The 23,829-nt window shown below is 39.2% G+C and overlaps 1 protein-coding gene across 1 annotated transcript in view; it reads right to left on the bottom strand.

Moving 5' to 3' along the window:
• The window catches only part of MAP3K5 (mitogen-activated protein kinase kinase kinase 5), a 292,350-nt gene that overhangs the window by 25,179 nt on the left and 243,342 nt on the right, over nucleotides 1-23,829 (bottom strand). The window contains exons 20-25 of the mRNA XM_069077285.1: nucleotides 22,333-22,510; nucleotides 17,116-17,136; nucleotides 13,691-13,868; nucleotides 13,137-13,305; nucleotides 7,002-7,187; nucleotides 1,501-1,606 (exon numbers count right to left, since the gene is read on the bottom strand). Coding sequence (XP_068933386.1) covers nucleotides 1,501-1,606; nucleotides 7,002-7,187; nucleotides 13,137-13,305; nucleotides 13,691-13,868; nucleotides 17,116-17,136; nucleotides 22,333-22,510 — 838 coding nt within the window. The remainder of the gene's footprint in view (nucleotides 1-1,500; nucleotides 1,607-7,001; nucleotides 7,188-13,136; nucleotides 13,306-13,690; nucleotides 13,869-17,115; nucleotides 17,137-22,332; nucleotides 22,511-23,829) is intronic.

Here is a 23,829-nt window from a genome sequence, read left to right as displayed (position 1 = left end):
TGTGTGTGTGTGTGTGTGTGTGTGTGTGTGTGTGTGTGTGTGTGTGTATGTGTGTGTGTATGTGTGTAGGGGTAGAGTTATGTATTTGGAAATTAAGGTAATATAAAAATAAAAGATATGAATAATTATTTTTTAAAGAGGAAGGGAGGAAGCCACTAGAACTTTTTGAAAAGGGAAGCAATGGAGTCAGAATTTTTTTAGGAATATCATTTTGGCAGTTTCATAGTAGTTGGAGTGGGGAGGCGAGACGTTTGTGGAAGGGGAACCAATTAAGAGAAAACAGTTCAGGTAAGAGATGATAAAGTCCTAGATTAAGGTTGTGGCTATGTTAAAAAAGAGAAGGGGATGGATGCAAGAGCAGTTGTGAAGGCAGATATAACAAGACCTGGCAAATGACTGGAGATGGGGAGTGAGGAGAGTGAAAAGGTAAGGTGACTCCACATATGTGACTCTGGGTGCCTAGAAGGATGATGGCACCCTTGACACAATCAGGAAAGTTAGAAGAGTGAGTTTTGGGGGAAAGATACCGAGTTCTATTTATGATTACCGAGTTTGAGATGCTTATAGAACCTATAGTTTTAAAGAGAAATTGCTAAATCCAAGCATCTAGGACACTGAAAAATCCTGAATGAAACATACCAATGGGCAGTTAAGATGAGAGCTTAGGAAGGATACTGGAACTGAATCTAGAGATATGGGAGTCTTTTGCATAAGATACTAATGGAACCCATTGAAGCCAGTGAGGTGTCCATGAGAAAAGATGTAGATAAAGAAGAGAACACAGATAGAGCCTTCTGTATCATATAATTACCTTCCACACTTCTGAGGGCAAGTACTTATTTGCATCATAAGAAATCTCCTTGACTAAAATCTCCAAACCTCTTTTGTATTTCCAACAAAATCCTTCACCTGCCTCTGTGATACAGATGCATATATTCATTTGTTTGTATGTGTAAATATCTGTGTATTTAAATGCATACTAATATTCATCACCACTGTATATGCCCTATCTTAATTGTATTATAAAAGCTCTTTGAAGGACAGGGACCAGGTCTTCTTCATATTCTGTAATAGCTGTAATGCACAAAAACAATGTTTACTAATAAACACTGATGTAACTAAGTGGCACAATGGATAGAGCACTGGGGTCTGGAGTCACGAAGACCAGAGTTCAAATCCCTCCTCAGACACTTACCATATATATGACCCTGGGCAAATCAATGAACTACTGTTTGCCACAGTTTCCTTAATTGTGAAATGGGAATACTAAGGGCACCTACCTTGCAGAAGATCAAATGAGATAACATGTGTAAAGTGCTTAGAACAGTACGTGGGAGATACTCCTACCCCAACCCCAATAAATATTAGCTGGGATGATATTGACTGAAAGGCAATCAATGGCGTTCTTCAATGTACCAATGAGTCATAGGAACAATGGATATACAGTTAGAGATGCTGCTTAAATACAAAATATTTTCAGAGTAATGAAAGGTGCCTCACCTGGAACGAGAATGGTAATGGCTGTTTGGACTGCTTTTCGAATGATGCTGTCTAAGGCAAACATCCAGTGAGGCTTGATGTTGTGATTCCGGAGGACTTTATTGACCTGGAGAAAGAAAATGATATGAAGAAAAATGGTCATTTCATCCTCAATATGCTAAGAGTCAGGTGCCAGGGATGGATGGACACAGCCTTGGAGTCAGGACAACCCCGATTTGAGTCTGGTTTCTTAAAAAATGTACCAGTGATTCTCTTGGACTTTAAGTTGCTAAAGAGTTGCGCGTTTGCATTGGGAGAGGGGCATTCTTCACTGGCAGTTTGTTCCACTAATGAAATCAGAGGTTTAGATGAAAAAAAAAAGAGTCAATATACTAATTGGTCCCTTTGAATGAAATTCTTCCTGTAATAACAACTTATTTGGTGCTTTACAGTTTACAAAAGCCTTTCCTCACAAGACCCTGGTGAGAAAGGAATGAAAATATCATTGTCTATGGCCTGAACCACATTACAATGTAATTGGGAATTATTTAACAAAATAAAAAAATACAATACAACAAAGATAATATTTATTTAGGCAGCTAGGTGGCATGAAGTCAGGGAAACCTGAGTTCAAATTTGGTTGCAGACACTTACTAGCTATGTCATCCTGGGCAAGTCACTTAACCCTGTTTGCCTCAGTTTCCTCATCTGTAAAATGAGCTGGAGAAGGAAATGGCAAACTGCTCCAGTATCTTTGTCAGGAAAACCCTAAATGGGGTCATGAAGAGTCAGACACGACTGAAACGACTCAACAAGAAGAACATTACCTTTTAAAACCCAGTTAAGACGCGGCACAGGGATCCTTATGTACAGTGGCCCCAGGCAGCTAGGAGGTGCAGTGGATAGGGCACTGGATCTGAAGTCAGGAAGATCTGAGTTTCTTTCTTTTTTTTTTTTTTTGGAGGGGGGAGGGCAGGGCAATTGGGGTTAAGTGACTTGCCCAATGTCACACACAGTTAGTATTATATGTCTGAACCCAGATTTGAACTCAGGTCCTCCTGACTTAAGAGTTGGTGCTCTATTCACTGTGCCAACTAACTGGCCCCTAGATCCGAGTTTCAAATCTGGTTTCAGATACTTACTATAGTTGTGTGATTCTGGCCAAGTCACTTGCCCTCTCTCAGCCTCAGTTTTCTCCTCTGCAAAATAGGGCTAATAACAACACCTACCTCCCAAGGTTGTTGTGAGCATTAAACCAAATGAGATGATAACTGCAAAGTGCTCAGCATTGTGCTTGGTACATAGTAGAAGACATACAATAGGAGCTATATAAATGCTATAATAATAATCTGGGTTGTCCTAACAGTAAAGGATGACTTTGAGATTAAAAAAGAAAAATGCTGTGCACCAGGGATGTTACACTACTCCTTGACTCAAATAAAGTACTCCAGCACAGCCTAGTGGTCTGGGAGGAAAAAAAAGGAGCATTTATACTATATCTCCTATATAATACTATATTATATTGGCCATCATGCATGCTGGGGCTTTCTCTTATCACCTCTGACATTGCTTTAAGGCAGGTAAATAACTAGTATCTGTAAAAGTGCCAATAAATTTGCACTTTCTCTCTCTCTCTCTCTCTTTCTCTCTGTTTTGTTTTTTTTTGGAGGGGGAAGGCAGGGCAAATGGGGTTAAGTGACTTGCCCAAAGTCACATGACTAGTAAGTGTTAAGTGTCTGAGGCCATATTTAAATTCAGGTCCTCCTGACTCCAGGGCCAGTGCTCTATTCACTGTGCCACCCTAAATTTGTTCTTTTTAAAAATTTTATGCTGCCATAGTTAAGTGCTAAGTATGTTTTGAGCACTTATATGGGAAAAATGCATTAAATTATAATTGACATATTAAGAAAGAGAATGGTACAAAAAAGATTCAATAAATATGCTTGTTATCATTTTGACACAAAACATTGCACAATCAGGCTAAATTCAACTTATTTATTTATTCTGGAATAGTTCCACTAATTGTTAGCAGGAGCTGCAGCAGGGCTTTGCGGAAAGAGGCACTACTCTGGGTCCAATCTGAAAGGCCAGCTTTGTAGAAGTCAACCTCAACAGAAAGAAAACTGGTTTCACACAGACAAGTAGCCTTCCTCACAGCTGATAATGCAGCTGGTATTTAGGTGGTAAAAATTCTCACACGGGTCTATTTATACCTAAATAGCTTTATTTGTACTGAGTCTACCTAGGCTAGGAGGGGCTACTTCTGAGGAAGGTCTAGTTTATTCCTGGACCTCTTATAATTTCAAGAACATCTGGTGGCTAAATTTGGTTTCCACCAAATCATTACAGTGGAGAAGTTGCATCATTGTTGATGGTGATGGGATGGCCCTATTCAGTGAAATGGAACGATTATCCCTTTGGTAACTCCCTTTTCCCCTTACACTCTTGTCAGCCAAAACAGTTGCTGAGGCTGCAGGGCTGAAATAAGAAAGACTTTTGTACAACTCTGTTCTTCTCATGATCCTGGTACATACATACATGTGCATGCACACACACACACACACACACGGGTAATTAAAAGCAACAAAGAAACATAGACTCTTCTCTGGGTTCTCTTAAAGGGGAGAAACAGGAGAGATAGTACTTGCGTGTATGTCCTGGTAAAATGGGCCCATTGCCCAGGCCTGAGATACAACAGCTCTGAATCTGAATCTAACTGGCTAATTTGCTTTCTAACTTCTAGGCCGGAAGCCAGAAGTGTGGGCAACTGCAAATTAACCAGACTATTTCATTCTACTTCTAGAACAAAATGAAGTGTTAAGTTCCCCAAGGCCTGGTTTTCATTCCCCTTCAGCATTTATGAAACAACATCTTATTGTTAATACATTTTATTACCATTTTAGGAACTTACTGTATCTAAAGATACAGTAGGAGGCTTTTTTGTCTCTATTTCGCAGACTCAATAACTTGCTACAAAGCCCCAGAGAACACAACAGGAAGGCCAAAGATTAGGATAAAGTCTTAGAGGCACGTAGGTGTCCAAGTGGAATCAGGAAGACCTAAGTTCCAATCCAGACTCAGATACTTCCTAGCTATGTTTCCCTAGACAAGTAAACCAAACTGTTTCAATTCAATTTCAATTCAATTCAATAAACATTTATTAAGCTCCCACTATGTGCCAGGCACTGTGCTAAGCACTGAAGATAAAAAAAGAGGCAAAAGACAGTTGCTGCCCTCAAGGAGCTGACAATCCAATGGGGAAGACAACATGCAAACAAATATATAGAAAGTAAGCTACATGCAGGATAAACAGGAAATAATGAAAGGAAAGCACTAGAATTAAGAAGAGTTGGGGAAGGCTTCCTGTACAAGGTGGGATCTGAGTTGGGACTTAAAGAAAGCCAAGGAGGTCAGTAGTCTGCACAGAAGAGTGAGAATGTTCCAGGGACAGGGGACAGAAAATGACTTGATGGAGCGTCCTGTTTGTGGAACACTCAGGAGGCCAAGGTCACTGAAGAGCATTCATCAGGGTATGAGATGTACAAAGACTGGAAAAGTAGGAAGGAGCTAGGCTATGAAAGGGCTTTGAATGCCAAACAGAGCATTTTGCATTTGATCCTGGAGATAACAAGAAGCCACTCAGGGAGTGTGTGTGACATGATCAGATGTGTATTTTAGGAAAATCACTTTGGTGGTCAGAAGGAAAATGGATTGGACAGGGGAGAGATCTGAGGCAGGCAGACCCTGTTGTGATTGCAGTAATCAAGGAGTCAGGTTTGCTTCAGTTTCTCAATTATAAAATGGGGCTTATTTAGCCCCTACCTCCCAGGGTGGTTGTGAGGATCAAATTAGATAGATCTGTAAAGCGCTTAGCACAGTGTCTGGTACATAATAAGCTCTTTTTTTTTTTTTTGCTTTTTGGAGGGCAATTGGGGTTAAGTGACTTGCCCAAGGTCACACGACTAGTTTTTGTGTTAAGTGTCTGACATTGGACTTGAACCCAGGTCCTCCTGACTCCAGGGCCGGTGCTCTATTCACTGCATCTCCTAGCCGCCCCATAATAAGCTCTTTTAAAAATGCCTTTTTCTTTCTTTTTCTTTTAAATGAGTGACCACAATAATATTATAAATCAGACTGAAGGGAGAAGCAATTAAATATATTGGGAAGCAGTGATGCAGAGTTTAATTCTTTGCCCTTGCATCAAAAATTTGCAGAGGATCTATATTAAGACCACAGTCTACAGACCACTTCAGCCACATAGCCCAAAGTCCCCTCTTCTCCTGTGTACCGTAATGACTTCTTGGAGATAAGCTCATGAAAGCAAGGCACAGACTATATAGCAGGCAGCTCAGACAGACATCATCTGTCTTATTTTTGGATAACGCCTATAATAGGCTCTAGCACGGCTATTATATCAAAAGGAAGGCCACACTGTAGCAATGTACTTTTAGAGAGAAAAAACAACAAACTCTCTTACTGGGTCATGTGGGATTTTTGTTGACTCGGTGATGGACAGAAGTCTGGAGTACACTACTAGCCAGGGAATAGAAAACATTTTTAAAATGGATGGTCTTAGGGAACAAACAAAACAAAAACCAAACATTAGGAAAGACTCCAAAAGGACACCACTGCAAGAAAGTACTGGTTTTATGGAGTAGGGGCCAGATCCATCTCCATTTGTTGTAATGACCACCAGATGTCGCACTCTTGTGCAAAGAAAGTGGTGGGTTGAAGAAATGCTATGGGGCTGCTAAAGTCACCAAAATAAATATGATGACCTCTACTGCATGATTTCATAAGCACAAAGTTCAGCTCCTGGAGATGTTTGTCAATTTAGCTGTTTTCCATGGTGATTAGGTTTGATGCAAGGGAACACAAATACATTAATACATGAGTAGTATTTAAAAAAAAAAAACAACCCTAGCTTTTCTTTCTTTACTTGCTTATGTAATAGAAGCACTTCTGCAGGTTGCAAAATGCTTTATATCTATCGATCTATAAAATCAAATATATAGATATCAAATACATACGTATATGGCATAACATTTGATAACAGTCTCTTACATGTAGTTTGGAGAGTTCTCCTTCCTCAAAAAAAAAATCTGAAAATACAATCTTTTCTTTTTTTTAGAAGTATGATTGCTGGGGCACCTAGGTGGCAAAGTGAATAGAGCATCGGCCTTGGAGTCAGGAGGTCGTGAGTTCAAATCCAGCCTCAGACACTTAACACTTACTAGCTGTGTGACCTTGGGCAAGTCACATAACCCTAATTGCCCTGCCTTCCCTGCCCCCCCCCCCCCCAAAAGGGAAAAAAAAAAATAGAAGTATTGATTTAAAAAACCCAGGGCTTTCTTCAGTAGGGCAAACAACCCATCCCTGCAACTTATTCATTTTTATATATATATATATGTTTTTTTTTAATAAAGAAAAATTAAGGGAAGACAATTCCAGTTCTATCCTCCATTGTTCATGAATTTTAGCCTGGCTTTTAAGAAGGTTGGGGTGAGAGGGACTGTACTTACAGCATCTTGGAACCCGAACAGAACCACTTGGACCTGACTGATGCCATGGCTATCAAAGTCCAGTTCCAGCTTCAGCTTTGACAGGGTCGTGGCTATGATTTTCCGATCCGTTGACCGCACAAACTCTCTGAGGCTCGCAACTAAAGTTGTGATGTGCTCCCACCTTAGTTTCGGTGTCTCGGCTCCCTGGTGAAGAAATCAGCTTGTCAGGTAAACAACCCATCCCTGCAACTTTTTCTTTCTCCCCTCCCCAACGCCCCCTTCCCCAATGATTTAAATCGGTGATGGATGCAAAGATACTTTAAGCAAAATGTGAGGCTTCTGATAAATATCTCTTAACTTTATTTGCTTTGCTCTGAGTGAGAAATGCTATTCCCATTAAAGACATCCCTCCTCCTTATCCTTTTGTATTTGTGGTACACAAGGATACTAGGAAAGACACTGTCATTTAACATAAAAAACCAAGCTGCACCTTTAGCTGAATTCATAGAATCTGAGAGTTGGAAGGGACCTCAGCTGAGTATGGTAGAATCCATACTGAAAAGGAAATTGTTATTGTTATTTTTTTATTAAATGCCTATGTGTTCAAAACATTGTGCTAGGTTCCTGGGATACAAGGATGGAGCCTGCCTTCTAACTGTTTATTTAGAGAGGGAAGGGAAGAAGCATTTATTTATTGGAGGTAATTGGGGTTATGACTTACCCAGGGTCACACAGCTAATATGTGTATGAGGCTGAATTTGAACTCAGGTACTCCTCCTGACTTCAGGACTGGCACTCTAGCCACTGAACTATCTAGCTGCCACAGAAGAAGCATTTATTAAGCACCTACTATGTATCAGGCACTTATGTGAAACCCTTTACAACTGTTACTTCATTTGATCCTCACAACAACCCTGTGAGGCAGATGCTATTATTATTGTTCCCATTTTTACAGTTGAGGAAAATGAGGCCAACAAAGCTTAAGTGACTTGCCCAGGGTCACCCAGTTAATATTTGAGACAGAATTTGGATTCAGGTCTTCTTGACTCCAGACCAAGACCCAGAACTCTATCCACTGAGCTACTGGGCTTGAATGACATATGCACAGATAAGTATATTATAAGGCAGAGAATGAGGCAGGAAAAAGATAAAAGCTAGATAGAATGTCCTAGGAACATCTGAGGGGGAAGAAAATATTCTGATTTGTGGGTATCAGAGACTATGAATATCTCTTCTCATTTCTTTCCAAAAGTGCAAATTCATTATAATAAATCTACAAGTTATTAACCATTTAGATGAATTCCCAAACTAGATTTTAGAGTTGTGCCTTATGAAGGTCTACAGAGATATGTCCGACTATCCTTTTTTTCCTTTAAAATGTTTAGGGTACCTGCATTACATGCTTATATTTTACATGCAAAGCTTTTCTCAAAGAATGCTTTTTCATTCCTTTCGGTCATGTCTGACTCTGTGACCTCATTTGGGGTTTTATTTTTGAGGGGGGAAGGCAGGGCACTTGGGGTTAAGTGACTTGCCCAAGGTCACATGGCTAGTTTTGTGTTAAGTGTCTGAAGTTAGATTTGAACTCAGGTCCTCCTGACCAGGGCTGGTGCTCTATTCACTGTGCCACCTAGCCTCCCCGTGGGGTTTTCTTGCTAGGGATACTGGAGAGGTTTGCCATTTCCTTCTCCAGTTCATTTGACAGATGAGGAAACTGAGGCAACCAGGGTTAACTGACTTGCCCAGGGTCACACAGTTAAACTAAGTGTCTGATGTCAGATTTGAACTCAGGAAGAAGAGTCTTCCCAACTCCAGGCCCAGCACTCTATCACTGTACCACCTAGCTGCCCAGAAGAATACTTGTAGCCATCATTAAAATACTTGTTCTCTTCTCCCTTCTTTTGCCCCATTTATAGACTACAAATAGTTATTTTTTTCTGAATTAAAACTGAACTGCAATTGGGGTAGAAAAATAAACAAAATCATAACAATGCAAAAAAATGGAGTCAAGGAGAAAACATGCTAGTTATTCAGACATCTAATCTTCCTGAACAATCTGCCTGTTTGTGAAAAAAGTTTAGATAGCAAACTTTTTTGGCTTTAGCTTTGTTTTTATAACAGAAAAACATGTTGCTTTCTTGTCCCTGTACCAATGTCCTAAGAAGGAACATTTAGTGCTTTAGTTTTTCTCTATATGGTATCATTTTAGCTCCTATTTATCTGGCTTACGAAATATTGGCCCAATTAATGTGTCTCCCTGGATATTCCTTAAAGTGTCTTGAAGAGAGGCCTGACTTATACCAGAGAATAAATCTATTAAGGAGAGAGCCTGATTCACTGTCAATAATATTTCACAGAATCATTAGTTGGCATTTAATAGGCAAATTCAACATTCTTGTATCAGGCTATTCCACATCAGTGGCATTTTGGGACTAGAAGCCACATTGCTCTGTGGAGTAGGGACAGAAAAAAGATAACCATCAACAGAGAATTTATTGAGGACCTACTGTGTGCCATGCATTGTAAGAAAAAAAACCCCCAGCAACTGAATTCAAAGAAAAGCTAGCTATATTGTAATTCTTGTTTGTTTTTTTGTTTTGCTTTTTGGAGGGCAATTGGGGTTAAGTAACTTGCCCAAAGTCACATGGCTAGTAAGTGTGTCAAGTGTCTGAGGCCATATTTGAACGCAGGTCCTCCTGACTTCAGGGCCAGTGCTCTATTCACTGAGCCACCTAGCCGCCCCTATTATGTTATTTCTAAAAGTTCAATTATAACAACACTTGATTTGTAGGATCACAGATTGAGAACTTGGAAGACACTGAGTCCTTCATTTCATAGATTAGGAGAATGAGACTCAGAGAGATTCAATGACTTGCCCAGGATTCACACAACTAGTAAGGGCATAAGGTACAATGTGAACCCAGATCTTCCTGATTCCATGGCCAGCATTTTCTCCCCTATGCCTCTCATACCAAGCCAGTATTCAAAATTCAAACTCCATATCTTTGAAGAAAATTTGGCAAGTAAATACACCTTCTGAATTAGAAAAGTACACTGTGATTATTAATACAGGATGTCCCAAAGGTCTTGGTGCAATTTTATGCTATGATAGCTTAGAATTTCAGTGTCTCTCAAATGATAAAGCTTAAGCTATCAAAGCTTAAAATTGCACCAAGACCTTTGGGCCATCCAAAACATCCAGATAGAAAGTGAATAATTCATGTATATCTCTTGCACAGAAAGAGCTGCCATAGACCCCAGAAAGGCAACTAGAGGAAACACCCTTCCTTCCCTCACCTATTTCTTTCATCTTTCCTCTTGCTGCCACAAACATCATTTGTTTATCCACTTCCTCTCCAGCCTCCCCACCCAAACTTGGTCTCCATTGCTTATGTGACTTCACACCCAGCAGAGGGCAGGGTTGATGAAGAAAAATGGAGAAATGACCAAAAAAAAAAAAACCCAACCCAAACCCCAAACCCAACCCATACACCAAATCAAAACTGAGGAGAAAGTTGGGGAAAGATGAATCTCTACTACGGCTCCTCCATCCCTAAAAACCATATTGCCTATGTCGGGTTCCATCCTTCCAATCCACCATTCTCAGCAGCTCTATCCTATACCTCTCACTCTTCTTTCTCAGTTCCTCTGGTGACATATGCAAAACAGTCTTCCTTCTTTCCAAAGGAAGGCTAACAGAGGCCATGTTTTTTCTGCAATGTGGGTGAACATTAACTCCATTGTCTGTGTGTCCGCAAAACTTCCATTAATACCTGAGTGATATTTTCTTTTGACTGTACCTGTGTATTGAACGAAGGAGGAAAAGAGCCAAAGGGGGAAGAATTTCTTTATGGAAGGAACTGGGAGTTAGTAGCCCTAGTCCTAGGATTAAAAAAGGTTATATTGGATTGACCTGGACCATCAAGAAGAAAGATGAATTCTAGAGCAAGGAGGAGCCCAAGGAAGATGACATCCATCCTCCCTCCACCCAAGTTACCAGCTCTCTTCTCTCGATATTATTATGAATATATTTTATACTTTTTTATCTGTATGCATGGCCAACAGGATGTAAATTCTTGGAGGACAGGAAATGATAGGCTTTTATCTTTATAGCCCCAGAAGCCTGCAAAGCGCCTGACACACCACACTAAAAAAAAATGCAGGTTGAATTGAACTGAATGGGGCCTACTTCTACTTCTAGTCCAATAAAAACACAGAACAAATTTCAGGGTGAGACTTTTAAGTATTTCTCGAAATTTTATTTCTGACCTTCTCATTCGCCATTGTTACTCAGACTAAAAGTTCCTAGAAAGGCTCACGAGGGTGTATTTTTTCTTCCTTGCTTTAAGGACAGAAATCTAGAAGAATCTATGAGAATAGATCGGAGGAAGAGTCAAGTCAGCTAACATTTTATTAAGTGTTTACTATGCATCGGGTATTGTGCTAAGCACTGAAGATACAAAAAAATGGCAAAAAACTATCCCTTTCCTAAAGGAATTCTTAGTCTAATGGGGGAGACAACATGCAAACAACCACGTACAAATAATATATTTCCAGGAGAAACTAGAAATAATTTCAGAGGAAAGGCACTAAGATTTAGGAGGCCTGGAAAGAGTTTTGGCTTTTTGTAAAAGGCAGGTTATTAGCTGAGACTTGAAGTGAGCCAGGGAATTCAGGATATGGAAATGAGAAAGAAGAGAATGTCAGACATAGGATGCCAGTGAAAACAATTGGAAACAGAAGATGGATGGCTATGGGCAAGGAATTAGAGATGTCTCTGGGATATGGTTATATGCCCAAAAGGCAGCTGAAAATTGGTGATAGTAGCTCAAGAGAGAAAATAGGGTTGGGTATATAGATCTAGGGGCAGCTAGGTGGCACAATGGATTAGGGGCCAGGCCTGGAATCAGGAAGACCTGAGTTCAAATGTGACCTCAGACACTTACTAGCTGTGTGACCCTGGGCAAGTCACTTAACCATGTTAGCCTCAGTTTTTTCATCTGTCAAATGAATTGAAGAAGAAACAGCAAACCCTTCCAGTACCTCTGCCAAGAAAACCCCAAATGGGCTCATAAAGAGTTGGACACATCTGAAACAAGTGAACAAGAATGACAAATAGAGATCTGGGAATCATCTGCACAGAGATGACAGACAAGCCTATGATGAGATTACCAAGAGATGGAGGTCAGAGTAAAAAGTGAAGAGGGCCTAGGACAGATGCCCTAAGTTAGGATGTTAGAGGTTTAAATTAGCTTTTATGGGCTGGCCTTGAGAACTGGCTGCCAAGAGCAACAGTTTCTAGGGAAAAATATTTTTAAAATTCTATGACTCGCTCTCAAACTTACAGAACAAAAGCACAGATTTCTACTGGGCTCATGTGTAAGGCAACATGGTACTAGACCTGGAATCAGGAAGATCTGAGTTCAAGTCCAGCTTCAAAACCCTGGGCAAGTCACTTGGCACCTTTCAGCCTTACTCCTTTGTCTGCAAAGTGAGGAAATTAGACTAGATGGTCCCTGATGTTCCCTAAAGTTCTAAATCTATGATCTTAAAATCTTTCATCTTTACCATTTTTTTTGAGGCAATCTGGGTTAAGTGATTTATCCAGGGTCAAACAACTAAGAAGTATCAGAGGCCAAATTTGAACTCAAGTCCTCCTGACTCTAGGGCCAATGCTCTATTCACTGTACCACCTAACTGCCTCCCCCCCCAAATTTAAGTTTTAGCAAAGCCCTTTACACATATTATCTCATCTGTTTCTCAAAACAACCCTGTAAAGCAGTTACTATGATATTAGTTACTATTATGATCTCCATTTTATAGAGGAGGAAACATAACCTTCAATCTCCCCATTTCTGCCCTTTCTTCACTGGTTGTTCCCCAAGGTCTGACTCCTCACAGCAGCCTTTTAATTTGGTTCAAATCCTGTCTTAGACACTTCCTAGCTGTGTGACCCTGGGAAAGTCACCTTACTGCTGTCTCTCTGCTTTCTCATCTGTAAAGTAACAGGATGGGACCTAGTGGCCTCTAAGGTCTCAACTCCGAATTAATGATCTTGTGATCCTGTTTTTATTTATCATAGTACAATTACTTGCCCAACCATCTGAATCAGCTATTTAACATTTCAAAATTGTGTCCAAAAGTGATTTTTACCTGAGCCAATGATTCCATTAGGTTTCTCGCAACTTCATCCTGGTCTTCCGTTAATATCCTGTGCAGAGTGGCTCTTCGTTCACTGTCTTTTCTCAGCATAAAGAATCCAGAATCCTTTTCTTCAGGGGAAGGGGGAGCACTGTGGTCTTCAAAATTCTCATCTGGAATACTATACAAAATATGTGCACTAAAATCATTATTTCATTTTTAAAACAAATTTACAAATTTATTCTCTCACCCTAACTCTCTATCTTCTTCTTGACTCCCTTTCCTTCCTTTTCTTTCATTCCATCCCTCCCTCCTGCCCTCCAACCTTCTTTCTCTCAATCTCTCTCTCCTTCCCACCTTCATCCCTTCTTTCTCTCTCAATCTCTTTATTCCTCCTTCTTGCCTTCGTCCCTTTTTTCTCTCTCAATCTCTCTATCCCTCCTTCCTGCTTTCATCTTTTCTTTCTCCGTCCTCATCCCTCCCTCCTACTTCTTCCCCTCCTGCTACTCACCCTCTTTCTCTCCGCTTCCCCCGCCCTATCCACTCAAACCAAGCCAGTTCTTTACCCCAAAAAGAGCGTCCGTATTCCTTTTCCATCTTTTTCTCCACAGGATTTGGCTCTTGTCTTGAAGGAGAAGGGATCCACTTTTAAGTCTGTGTCAGGTGAAACAGACCCATATTCGCTGCTACTGCTTGTGTCTTCCACTAGCACAGGGACTGGCAAGGATATGCTTCTAAGATATTCTGTTCATTAAGGAGAAAGGGGAAAAGCATGGTCAATTTTTTTTTTAATTATCACTTATGGAAGGCAACAAATCTATGAAATATTGACAATAGGAAGGTTCTTTTTAAGATTAAGAACCTCAACTTCTCATCCTGTTAGACTCACCAGCAGTTATAAGTTACACTCTAATTTAAACATTGAATGATTTTCATTTAGTTTGAAAATCACTGGTCTAGTATTCACCAAAATTTTATCAGCATTTGCTGACTTTATGTGTTCAGTCATTTTTCAGTCACGTCTGATTCTTCATGACCCCATTTGGGGTTTTCTTGTAAAAGATAATGGAGTGATTTGCCATTTCCTACTCCAGCTCATTTTACAGATGAGAAAACTGAGGCAAGCAGGTTTAAGTGACTTGCCAGGGTCACACAGCCAGATTTGAACTCATGCAGATGAGTCTTCCTGACTCCAGGCCTGGCACTCTATCTACTGCTCCACCTAGCTTCTACATGGATGAAATTCCAAGTCCACTCCAAAAGAAAATAGCTCACAATTATATAGCACTGTATAGCTGTGAGCTCAAGGGCGGGAACTATATTTTGGCTTTTTTTGTATTCCCAGTGCTGAGCACAAAGACCAGCACATAGTAGGTGCTTAATAAATGTTTACTGATTGACTGATCATATAGGAACTCTGTGAAGGAGTTTAAGTAGCTATTAGCCTGCTGTATAGATGAAAAAAGGAAGAAACTTAAAAATGGATGAATAATTTGTTCGTGGTCATACTACAAATAAATGGTAGGCTGGAAGACTCAGGCTTTCAAATCCGACTCACTGGCCCATTCAGTATACCATGCTTCATCCCTTTCTAGGCTTCACTGCTGATTCATCTTTATAATATTTTCTCTACAGCTCCCCCCTACCCCTCCAAGCTCCTTTCCTCCAGGTACCTTCTTTCTTCCATTGCTTTTCAGCTCTTTTTTATGTTTTGACTTCCCTCATTAGAATGTAAGCTCTCTGAGGACAGGGGCTGTCTTTCTGCTTCTATTTGTATTTGAATTGCTAAACACAGATGATAATAATATTAGCTAGCATTTACATAGTATCTACTACATACTAGGCATTGCGCTAAGCTCTTTACAAATGTTATCTCATTCCATCTTCAAAATAATTCTAAAAGGTAGGTGCTATTATTACCCAGGGCAGTTAGGTGACACAGTGGATAGAGCCCCAGCTTTGGAGTCAGGGAGACTCATCTTCCTGAGTTCAAATCTGGCCTAAGACACCTATTAGCTGTATGACCATGGGCAAATCACTTAACCCTGTTTGCCCCCATTTCCTCATCTGTCAAATGATCTGGAGAAGGAAATGGTAAACCACTCTGGTATCTTTACCAAGCAAACCCCAAACGGGGTCATGAAGAATCAGACATGATTGAAATGACTGAAAAGCAGTAACAATTATAACAATTATAATCTCCACTTTTTAGTTTGAGGAAACTGAGGCAAACAGTAAGTGACTGCTTGCCTGGAATTACACGACCAGTAAGTGTCTGAAGTAGAATTTAAACTCAGGTCTTCCTGATTCCAAGCCCATTGCTCTAACCACTGAACCACCTAGCTGGCACATAGCAAATGCTGAATAAATGTTTGTCAGCTGAGTTTGTTAGCTAAATGCAAAGACTATAGGAACACCAACTCTACTTCTACTTAGAATCCTCTAAGACACTTGAGTTTTCTTGGTATTGGGATGGACCATCACTAGCATGAGTCTCAATGGAGAATGAGGTAGTTTCATATGGTGGATAAAACACTGGGTTGGGATCCAGATGACTTGTTCTTCCCTTTTTTTTTTTTTTGCTTTTTGGAGGGGGGAAGGCAGGGCAATTGGGGTTAAGTGACTTGCCCAAGGTCACACGGCTAGTAAGTGTCTGAGGTTGAATTTGAACTCAGGTCCTCCTTATTCCAGGGCCCGTATTCTATTCACTGTGCCCCTTAGCCGCCCCATCTTTCATCTTCTAACATGATCTCAGGCAAGTAACATCTCTCTGGGTCTTGATTTCTTATTAAGAAAATGAAGTTAGACTGGATAATCTCTATGGTCCATCCCTATTCTAACTCCTGTGATAACAATAAAGGATCCTTTAAGCAATGAACAACTGCTCCTGCTCTCTGCTGATTGTATTATGTTTTACACACAGTGCTTACGTATCAAATAAAGTATAGACTATTTAGCCCAGATGTGCTGCCTCTGCTCATTCCTAAAATCTATAAAAATAATAAGAACAGCAGATTGATTATTTTTCTAGAAATGACTAAGAATTTTTTTTTCAACAATTACTCTTAGGTAATAGATTTTTAGATTTATACAGAAGTCTCAGAGAACATTTAGTCCAATTGTCACTTTACAAATGAGGAAACTGAGTAAAAGTGATATGCCAATGCTACACAGATAGATAGTTAATGGTAGAGATGGGATTCGTACCTAAGTCTTCTGACTCTCATTCCAACCTTCAGGAATAAGAGGATAATTCCTCTTATTATTAAATATATTACATTATATATTATATCATGTTTATATAATATATGCTATATATGTAATAAATAATATATTATTAAATAATTCCAACTCTCAGAAATAAGAGGAAGGATATATTAGACCCCATAAAAAGTCAGTTTCCCCTATTTATCCACATTGTAATATAATAATGCAGTGGAGAGGAACAAACATGGGGTAATCTGGGGCATGGATAATTTAAAAATTGTTCTCCTCTGGCTTTGCCCTATCACTTTGGAGCATATTTGCCTTCCTCATAATGATTTCCTTAGGCTAATGCTGAAAACTCATTTGTACTCTCTGAGCTCCTACCAACTGGCAGTTGGAGTCTGCAGTCCAAGGTGATAGCATAAAATTTTTAGACTGAAAATTGGCCTCAGAAAATCAACTAAGTGATTAGTTAATACATAGGTGATAGTGAGATATCTGACTATATTCAAAGCCAAAATTTCAAAGAATATGATCACTGGCTCACCACCAGGAAATAGCAATTGAGTCTAGTTAAGGCAGAAAAATTAAACAGGGTATGTAATTTGGTTTACTGCTCTTTTGGCCAGCACTGGTACATAACACAGAATAAAATTATTTAAGCTAACTGATGAAGGAAGCAAGAGTTGAGCATGTAACACACCAGACTTTGCTCCCCTGAGGAGTGAATATTTTAAAAAATAGCTTTATAAAATAGGTAGAGGTTAAAAAAAATTGAACTCACCATTTGATCCAGCTGAAAGAGCTGTAGAAGGAAATACATGCAGAGTTAGTGTGTGTTCTCATTCTTAGGAACTAACCAAAAATCAAAGCAGCAGGTGAAGAATAGATTCCTCTCAAAAGATAGCTTTTTAATATATGGACAAGAAATGATAGCATATGTATGTATAGGTGTATGAAACAATGTATATATTTCAGATTAACTATTACATATTTTAGCATAACATCTTATTATATATTATATATTTTCCAGGTAATATATATAATGTATCCTAATTTTTAGACATTATATATATCATATAAAATATATAAAAATAAATAAAATATATAATATATCGAGAACTCATTTAAAAACTATAAATGTATATATTTTCAGAACTCATTTCATGAAAAATGTGTATGTGTATACATACATGTATATATCCATGCTTATATACATATGTGTATATATCACATATACATCTTACCTGAAATGAGTTTTTAATGTTATTGTTAGCAATTAAAAAAAAGTCATCTCAGGAAAAAAAAAACTGAAGGAGAATGAACCAGATTTTTGTGTCCTGCCTCAAAGGCCCGTATGATTCATGCCTATGTGTCTGGAAGAAAAGATTCATGTTCCTCTCCCTACCCCACTCCTCTGCCCCCACCCCAATTACCTTTTCCAGTTCTAGAACTATAATCAAATCAATACTGCCAGTACCACTGGAAAGGTATGTCAGTCCACTCTGCACGGCTCTACTCATCATCTCTATGATTTTCCAAACCAAAATGTCCCTTGGTAGCCACTCCTCCCCTATATGTATTGTTTTCCTCTATAAGAGTATAAGCTCCCTGATGGCAGGGACAGCCTTTCTTTTGTATTTGCATCTATTAGGTTACAGTGCATGGAACATAGTAAGCACTTAATAAATGCTTTTTAATTCATTTATTCATCATAGGATCATAGATCTAGAACTGCAATGGACCTCTGTGGCCATCCAATCCAATTTGATCATTTTACTGATGAGAAACATGCCTCAATTTACAAAGGTAGCACTCCTTCCATCTACTAGTCTTCACTGAGACCTGGCTCTCCCGGGCCCTCCCTGCATCCCTAACCATTCTCTCAATCACTAACTTTATGCTTATTCCCTTCTCTCCTCCACCCACCTAACTGGTCATGCCAAAGGATTCAGAATACTACTTGCTACCCATAGTCACTTTTCTCCTCTCCCATAACTACCAACCGATATTCAGCAACATTTGCTCCTTTGAAGTTCCCTCTATGAAAAATCTACCCAATCTAGGGGCCCCAACACCATTAAGAGAGGGATTGCACCTATCTTATCACCGTCCTCTCTCCCCCAGTTCTAGGGAACAACTTCAATCGTGATGTTCCCATCAACTCCCTATTCCTCAGCTTTAAATATCATGGCTTACGATTTCATTCCCCCTCAGTCACACACAACCATGCCTTGGATCTCACCATGGCCCACAATGCTTCCACTTTCTTAATATGACATTTCTCTATCTGAAAACAACGTCTTTTGCATCATCTCTCCTAAACTCATTCTCCCTTGCTGAGAGCCTTCAATCCCTTTACCCTTCAGTCCTTTTTCCAGACCATTATCCCTGCTCTTGCCTTCCTTTCCAAACTCGATCTTACAGTCAGCCAATTCAACTACACTCTATAGCGTACAGATAGCATACAACTATCCTCTACTCACAAATCCCTAGCCCCGTTGTCCTATCACTGTTCATCTCTTGCTAAACTTCCACCCTGGCATATTTCCATCATCTTAATGTTTCACTCCTATTCACATACTCCTCAAAAGAGTCAGAGAAAGTTCTAAAACCATGATGACTCAGTACACTAGGAATTTTTCATCCTACCTCAACTGGACATTCAACTGAACTCAACTCACAGCAACAAGGCAATTCTTTTTTCCCTTTTTCATTAATTTCACACCTCACTCCACACAGAAGCTTTTCCATATCTCTTCTTTCCTTAAGGCTCTTACCACTTGCCTTTCCTTCCCTCCTCTCAGCTAAGCACTTCACTTCAGTTTATGAGAAAATTGGGCCTGAACTTATTCCTTTCAACAGTTCTTGACCTCATTTCCCACTCTCTCCTCCCTTCTTTTAGTCTTTGACAGTGAGGTGGCCCTTCTCCTTGCCAAGGTCAATCCCTCTACATGTCCTTGATCCCAATCCCTTGTCTTCTCTAGCTGTTTGCAACTTCAATCATCTTTTATCCCCTTAATTGTCAACCTCATCTTATCTACTGGTTCATTCTCTGCCACCTTTAAACAAGCCCAAGTTTCTCCTATCCTTAAAAAAAATCTTTACTTGACCCTACCATCCCATCAAGCTATTGTCCTACATCTTTCTCTCCCGTTCTCAGTCAAATTACTAAAGAAAAAAAAATTGGCTGCCTTCACTCTCTTCTCATTCACTCAACTTTTTGCAATCTGACTTTGGTTCTCTTTACTCAACTGAAAATGTCCTTTCCAAAGTTACTAACAATCACCAGATCCTTCTCAACTTGTATGCCATATCTGACACTGATGAGCAGACTCTTTCTGGATACTCTTTTCTCTCTTGGGTTTCATGACACCACTCTCTCATAATTTTCCTATATTCCTGACTGTTCTTTTCAATCTCCTTTGATATCTCATCATCAATATTGCATCCCCTAACTTTGGGGATTTCCCATAGTTCTGTATGGAATGGACCCTACATACTTCCAGAAACCTTCTAAGCTCCCCTTAGCTTTATCATCTCTCTAAAGATGACTCTCAGATCTCTATTTCCAATTCCTGTCTCTCCTCTGATCCTCAGTCCCCCAACAACAATTGCATGCTGGACATTTCAAAATGGATAGCCCCAACACATCTCAAACTCAATGTCCAAAACAGAATTCATTCTCTTTTCCCTAAAATCCATTCCTCCTCCAAACTTCCCTATTTCAGTCGAAGGCACCACAATTCTTCCAGTCTCCCAGGTTTGTAATCCTGGTTATATCCTTAACTCCTTATTTTCTGCTCACTCCACATATCCTGTCAGTTGCCATCTTGTCCTTTTACCTCCAAAGTATCTCCTACCCCTTTTTTCTACTTATGAATCATCTCCTTAGTTCAAGAAAATATCACCTCTTATACAGATTATTGCAGTAGCATCCAAATTGATCTTCCTGCCTAAAGTCTCTTCTTACGCTGGCCTACCCTCTACATATCTGCCAAAGAGATTTTCCTTAAGTGCAGATCTGACCATATTACTCCTCAACTCAATAAACTCTACTGGCTCCCTAGTACTTCTAGGATAAAATGTAAATTTCTCTGCTTAACTTTTAAAGTCTTCCACAACTTGGTTCCAAACTATCTTTTCAGCCTCTGTATTCCCCTTCCCACATTCAGTGATCCTGCCAAACTGGCCTTCTTGGTTTCTTACACAAAATACTTCATTTCCCTTCTTTGCAGTGGCCATCCCTGCCATACCCTGGAACATACTCCCTCCTTTCCTCCTCCTAGAATCATACTCTTCCTTCAAGATTGATCCCCTAACTGCTGGTGCTCTCCTTCCCAAATGACCTCGTATTTAATAACGACTTTGTCTTTACTCTCCTCATATTTGGGGGTTATATGCTTATATGTGTACTTGTTATCTCCTCCTTTAGAATGTAAGTTCCTCGGGAGTAGGGATTGTTTCATTTTTGTGTCTGTGCTCAATAAGAGTTTGTTGAATGAATGACTGATTTATTAAAGTGTCAAAGGGGAAACATGAACCTTTGTTGTCTGACTCCAAGGCCAATGCTCTTTCCAAGGTACCATGTTGCCTCCATGAAGAGGCTGGCCATATCCTTCTAGGGGAAGGGGAAAGGAGAGAGTTTCCCAAGAAAAGTGCTTTAAAGAAATATTACTTCATTGTATTGTTTTAAAAAAAATTTTTTTTGAGGGGCAGCTAGGTGGTGCAGTGAATAGAGCACCTGCCCTGGAATCAGGAGGACCTGAATTCAAATCCATCCTCAGACTCTTAACACTTACTAGCCGTGTGACCTTGGGCAAGTCACTTAACCTCAATTGCCCTGCCTTCCCCCTTCCAAAAAGAAAAAAAAATTTGTATAACTGAAAACCTATTTTTCATCTTTTTTTATTCAGTAGTCTGAGATGTTCTTTTTTTTCTTTTTTGAGGGCAATTGGGGATGTGACTTGCCAAAAGTCACATGGCTAGTAAGTGTGTCAAGTGTCTGAGGTCACATTTGAACCCAGGTCCTCCTGATTCCAGGGCCAGTGCTCTATTCACTGCACCACCTAGCCACCCTGCGTCTGAGATGTTCTTGAAGGAGTGGCAGGTATTTTCTCACAACTGAAGCGTATAGAGACATGCCATTTACAGTCATCAACAGCCACAAGAATATTTTAAAGCTTTATTTAGTGTAGTCTGAGTACCAGCTACAACAACAAAGCATTGAATCTTATATATTTCAACAGAACTTACAGCAATGGATTATTAATGACATAGTCCTGTTATTTCTGAAGTTTATAATTAGACTTCAAACACCATGCTACGACACTACAATATTTTGATGTTAAAAAACAGGCTCTCTGACTTCTTAGATAATGATCATCCCTAATTCCAAGTGATATTAGGGGATGGGTGAAAGTTATTCATTTATAATTTGTTGTTGTTCACATTTTAGTCATGTCTGATTCTTCGTGAAACTATTTGAGGTTTTCTTGGCAAAAATACTAATTTGCCATTTCCTTCTCCAACTCATTTGACAGATGAGGAAAGTGAGGCAAACAGGGTTAAGTGACTTGCCCAGGGTCACACAGCTGGTAAGTGTCTGAAGATAGGTTTGAACTCAGGAAGATGAGTCTTCCTGACTCCAGGTCCCCCACTCTATCCACTCTGCCACTTAAATTTATAATCTGACACTTTATTCAGCTGGGACTTGGTGACTTTGACTCACCTCTATTTCTTTTTTCCTTTATTTTTTTTAAAGATCACAGCCTTAGTCCCAATCTGATCAGAAAAGGAACTTTGACCTGTTTTCATTCATCCCTCCTTAGGCAACCTCACCATGTTTACACCAAACAGTGCAGTACCGCAATTAGCTTTGCCTATTATAGCTAGGAACTCCTCATCTCAAGCAATCCATCATAGTCTCCTAGGTATCTGGAATTACAGGTGTGTAGCACAGTGCCTGCCGACTCACTCCTATTTCAATGTAGGTACATACCTGAAAGTTTAGGCTGTGTCTTCTTCTTTTTGCTGGAAACTTTTAAGAATTCATCAAGAAGTAAATCGTTAGCACAGGCCCTTTTGTCAGGATCTGGTTCAAAACAGTGCAATATGAAAGCCTTGGCCTCTGCTGACATAGACTCAGGGATCTCTGGGTGTATCTTGAACATCCCTACCTAAAAGAAACAGAAAATAAAACCATAAACTTTACCCCTAAGTGGGATGCTGTCTTCATACCTCCTATGCATATATCTTATTCATCAAATCCCCTAAATAAAGAACACCCTGCTTTTACTTGAACAAAGATTCACAGAACACTTAGTGAAGCTGGTAATAGACTCAGAAATTTCAGTCATAAGTCAATGTTCTGTCCACCATAATTTATTGTGAACATCCCTAGATTTCAGCAAGACTCTCACAAATGAAACAGTTAAAATAGAAGAATCTGTTTATATTAAGAACTGATATTTTATTTTATTTTATTTTTGCTTTTTGGAGGGCAGTTGGGGTTAAGTAACTTGCCCAAGGTTACATGGCTAGTTTTTTTTTGTGTGTGGGGGTATTAAGTGTCTGAGGCCAGAACCGAACTCGGGTCCTCCTGACTCTGGCACCGGTACTTTACTCACTGCGCCACCTAACCGCCCCCAGAATTGATATTTTATTTAAAATTGATTTAATTTAATTTAAAAAATATTTTAAAAGAGAAATATGGCTTTATTTTATGCTAATTTGAAATTTTCATATTACTTCTCCTATGAGAAGTTTTGTTTTTTTTAAATTATTGATATTTTCATACTTTTGATTCAGGATACACTATGTCTAAAGTAGTCCTATTTGAGTTAAAAATGAATTACGTGTTCTCCACTCACTGATAAAGTGGGATGCTGGGATTAGGAGAACCAAATACAGCACAGAGTTTATAAAATACAATGTAACAAAAATTGTCAACAAATCTTGCTTTCAACAGCAGGAGACATTAAAATGAAATATTGGCTAACTCCTTCATTACCTATCATTATAATTAGTTAATGGCATAGTGTATAAAGAATAAGTAATTTATGAAGAGAAAGGAATGCTTCTTAACCTTTCCAAAGTAGAGCTATTGCAACAAAGAGGCGTGTGTGTATGTAGGTATATATGTATGTGTATACATATATGTGTGTGTATATATGTATATAAAGATGCATGCATCTACGTGTATATCTGTGTATATATATAAAGACTGCAATAAAGGTTTCATATAATATATATATAAAGATTTATATATGCATATTCATACATAATATACAAGTATATTTATATGCATTATATGTAACACAATACATGTATGCATGTGTGTGCATACACATATACACATCATAATGCAGACATATACATATATATGCATGTGTATGTGTGTATATATATGTATGTATATTGGTACATTAGCTATCACAGGGAATGGTGTTATCTGGACAAATAATGATGTGTTAGGCTGAAAAACTGGATTCCAATC

This window comes from Petaurus breviceps, unplaced genomic scaffold (genome assembly GCF_028583685.1).
Source record: "Petaurus breviceps papuanus isolate PSGF00001 unplaced genomic scaffold, PetGlider_PUasm1.0 90977, whole genome shotgun sequence".
NCBI classification, from domain to species: Eukaryota; Metazoa; Chordata; class Mammalia; order Diprotodontia; family Petauridae; genus Petaurus; species Petaurus breviceps.
Note: the sequence above shows the minus strand (reverse complement) of the source record. Positions and strands in the feature narration are given on the sequence as shown.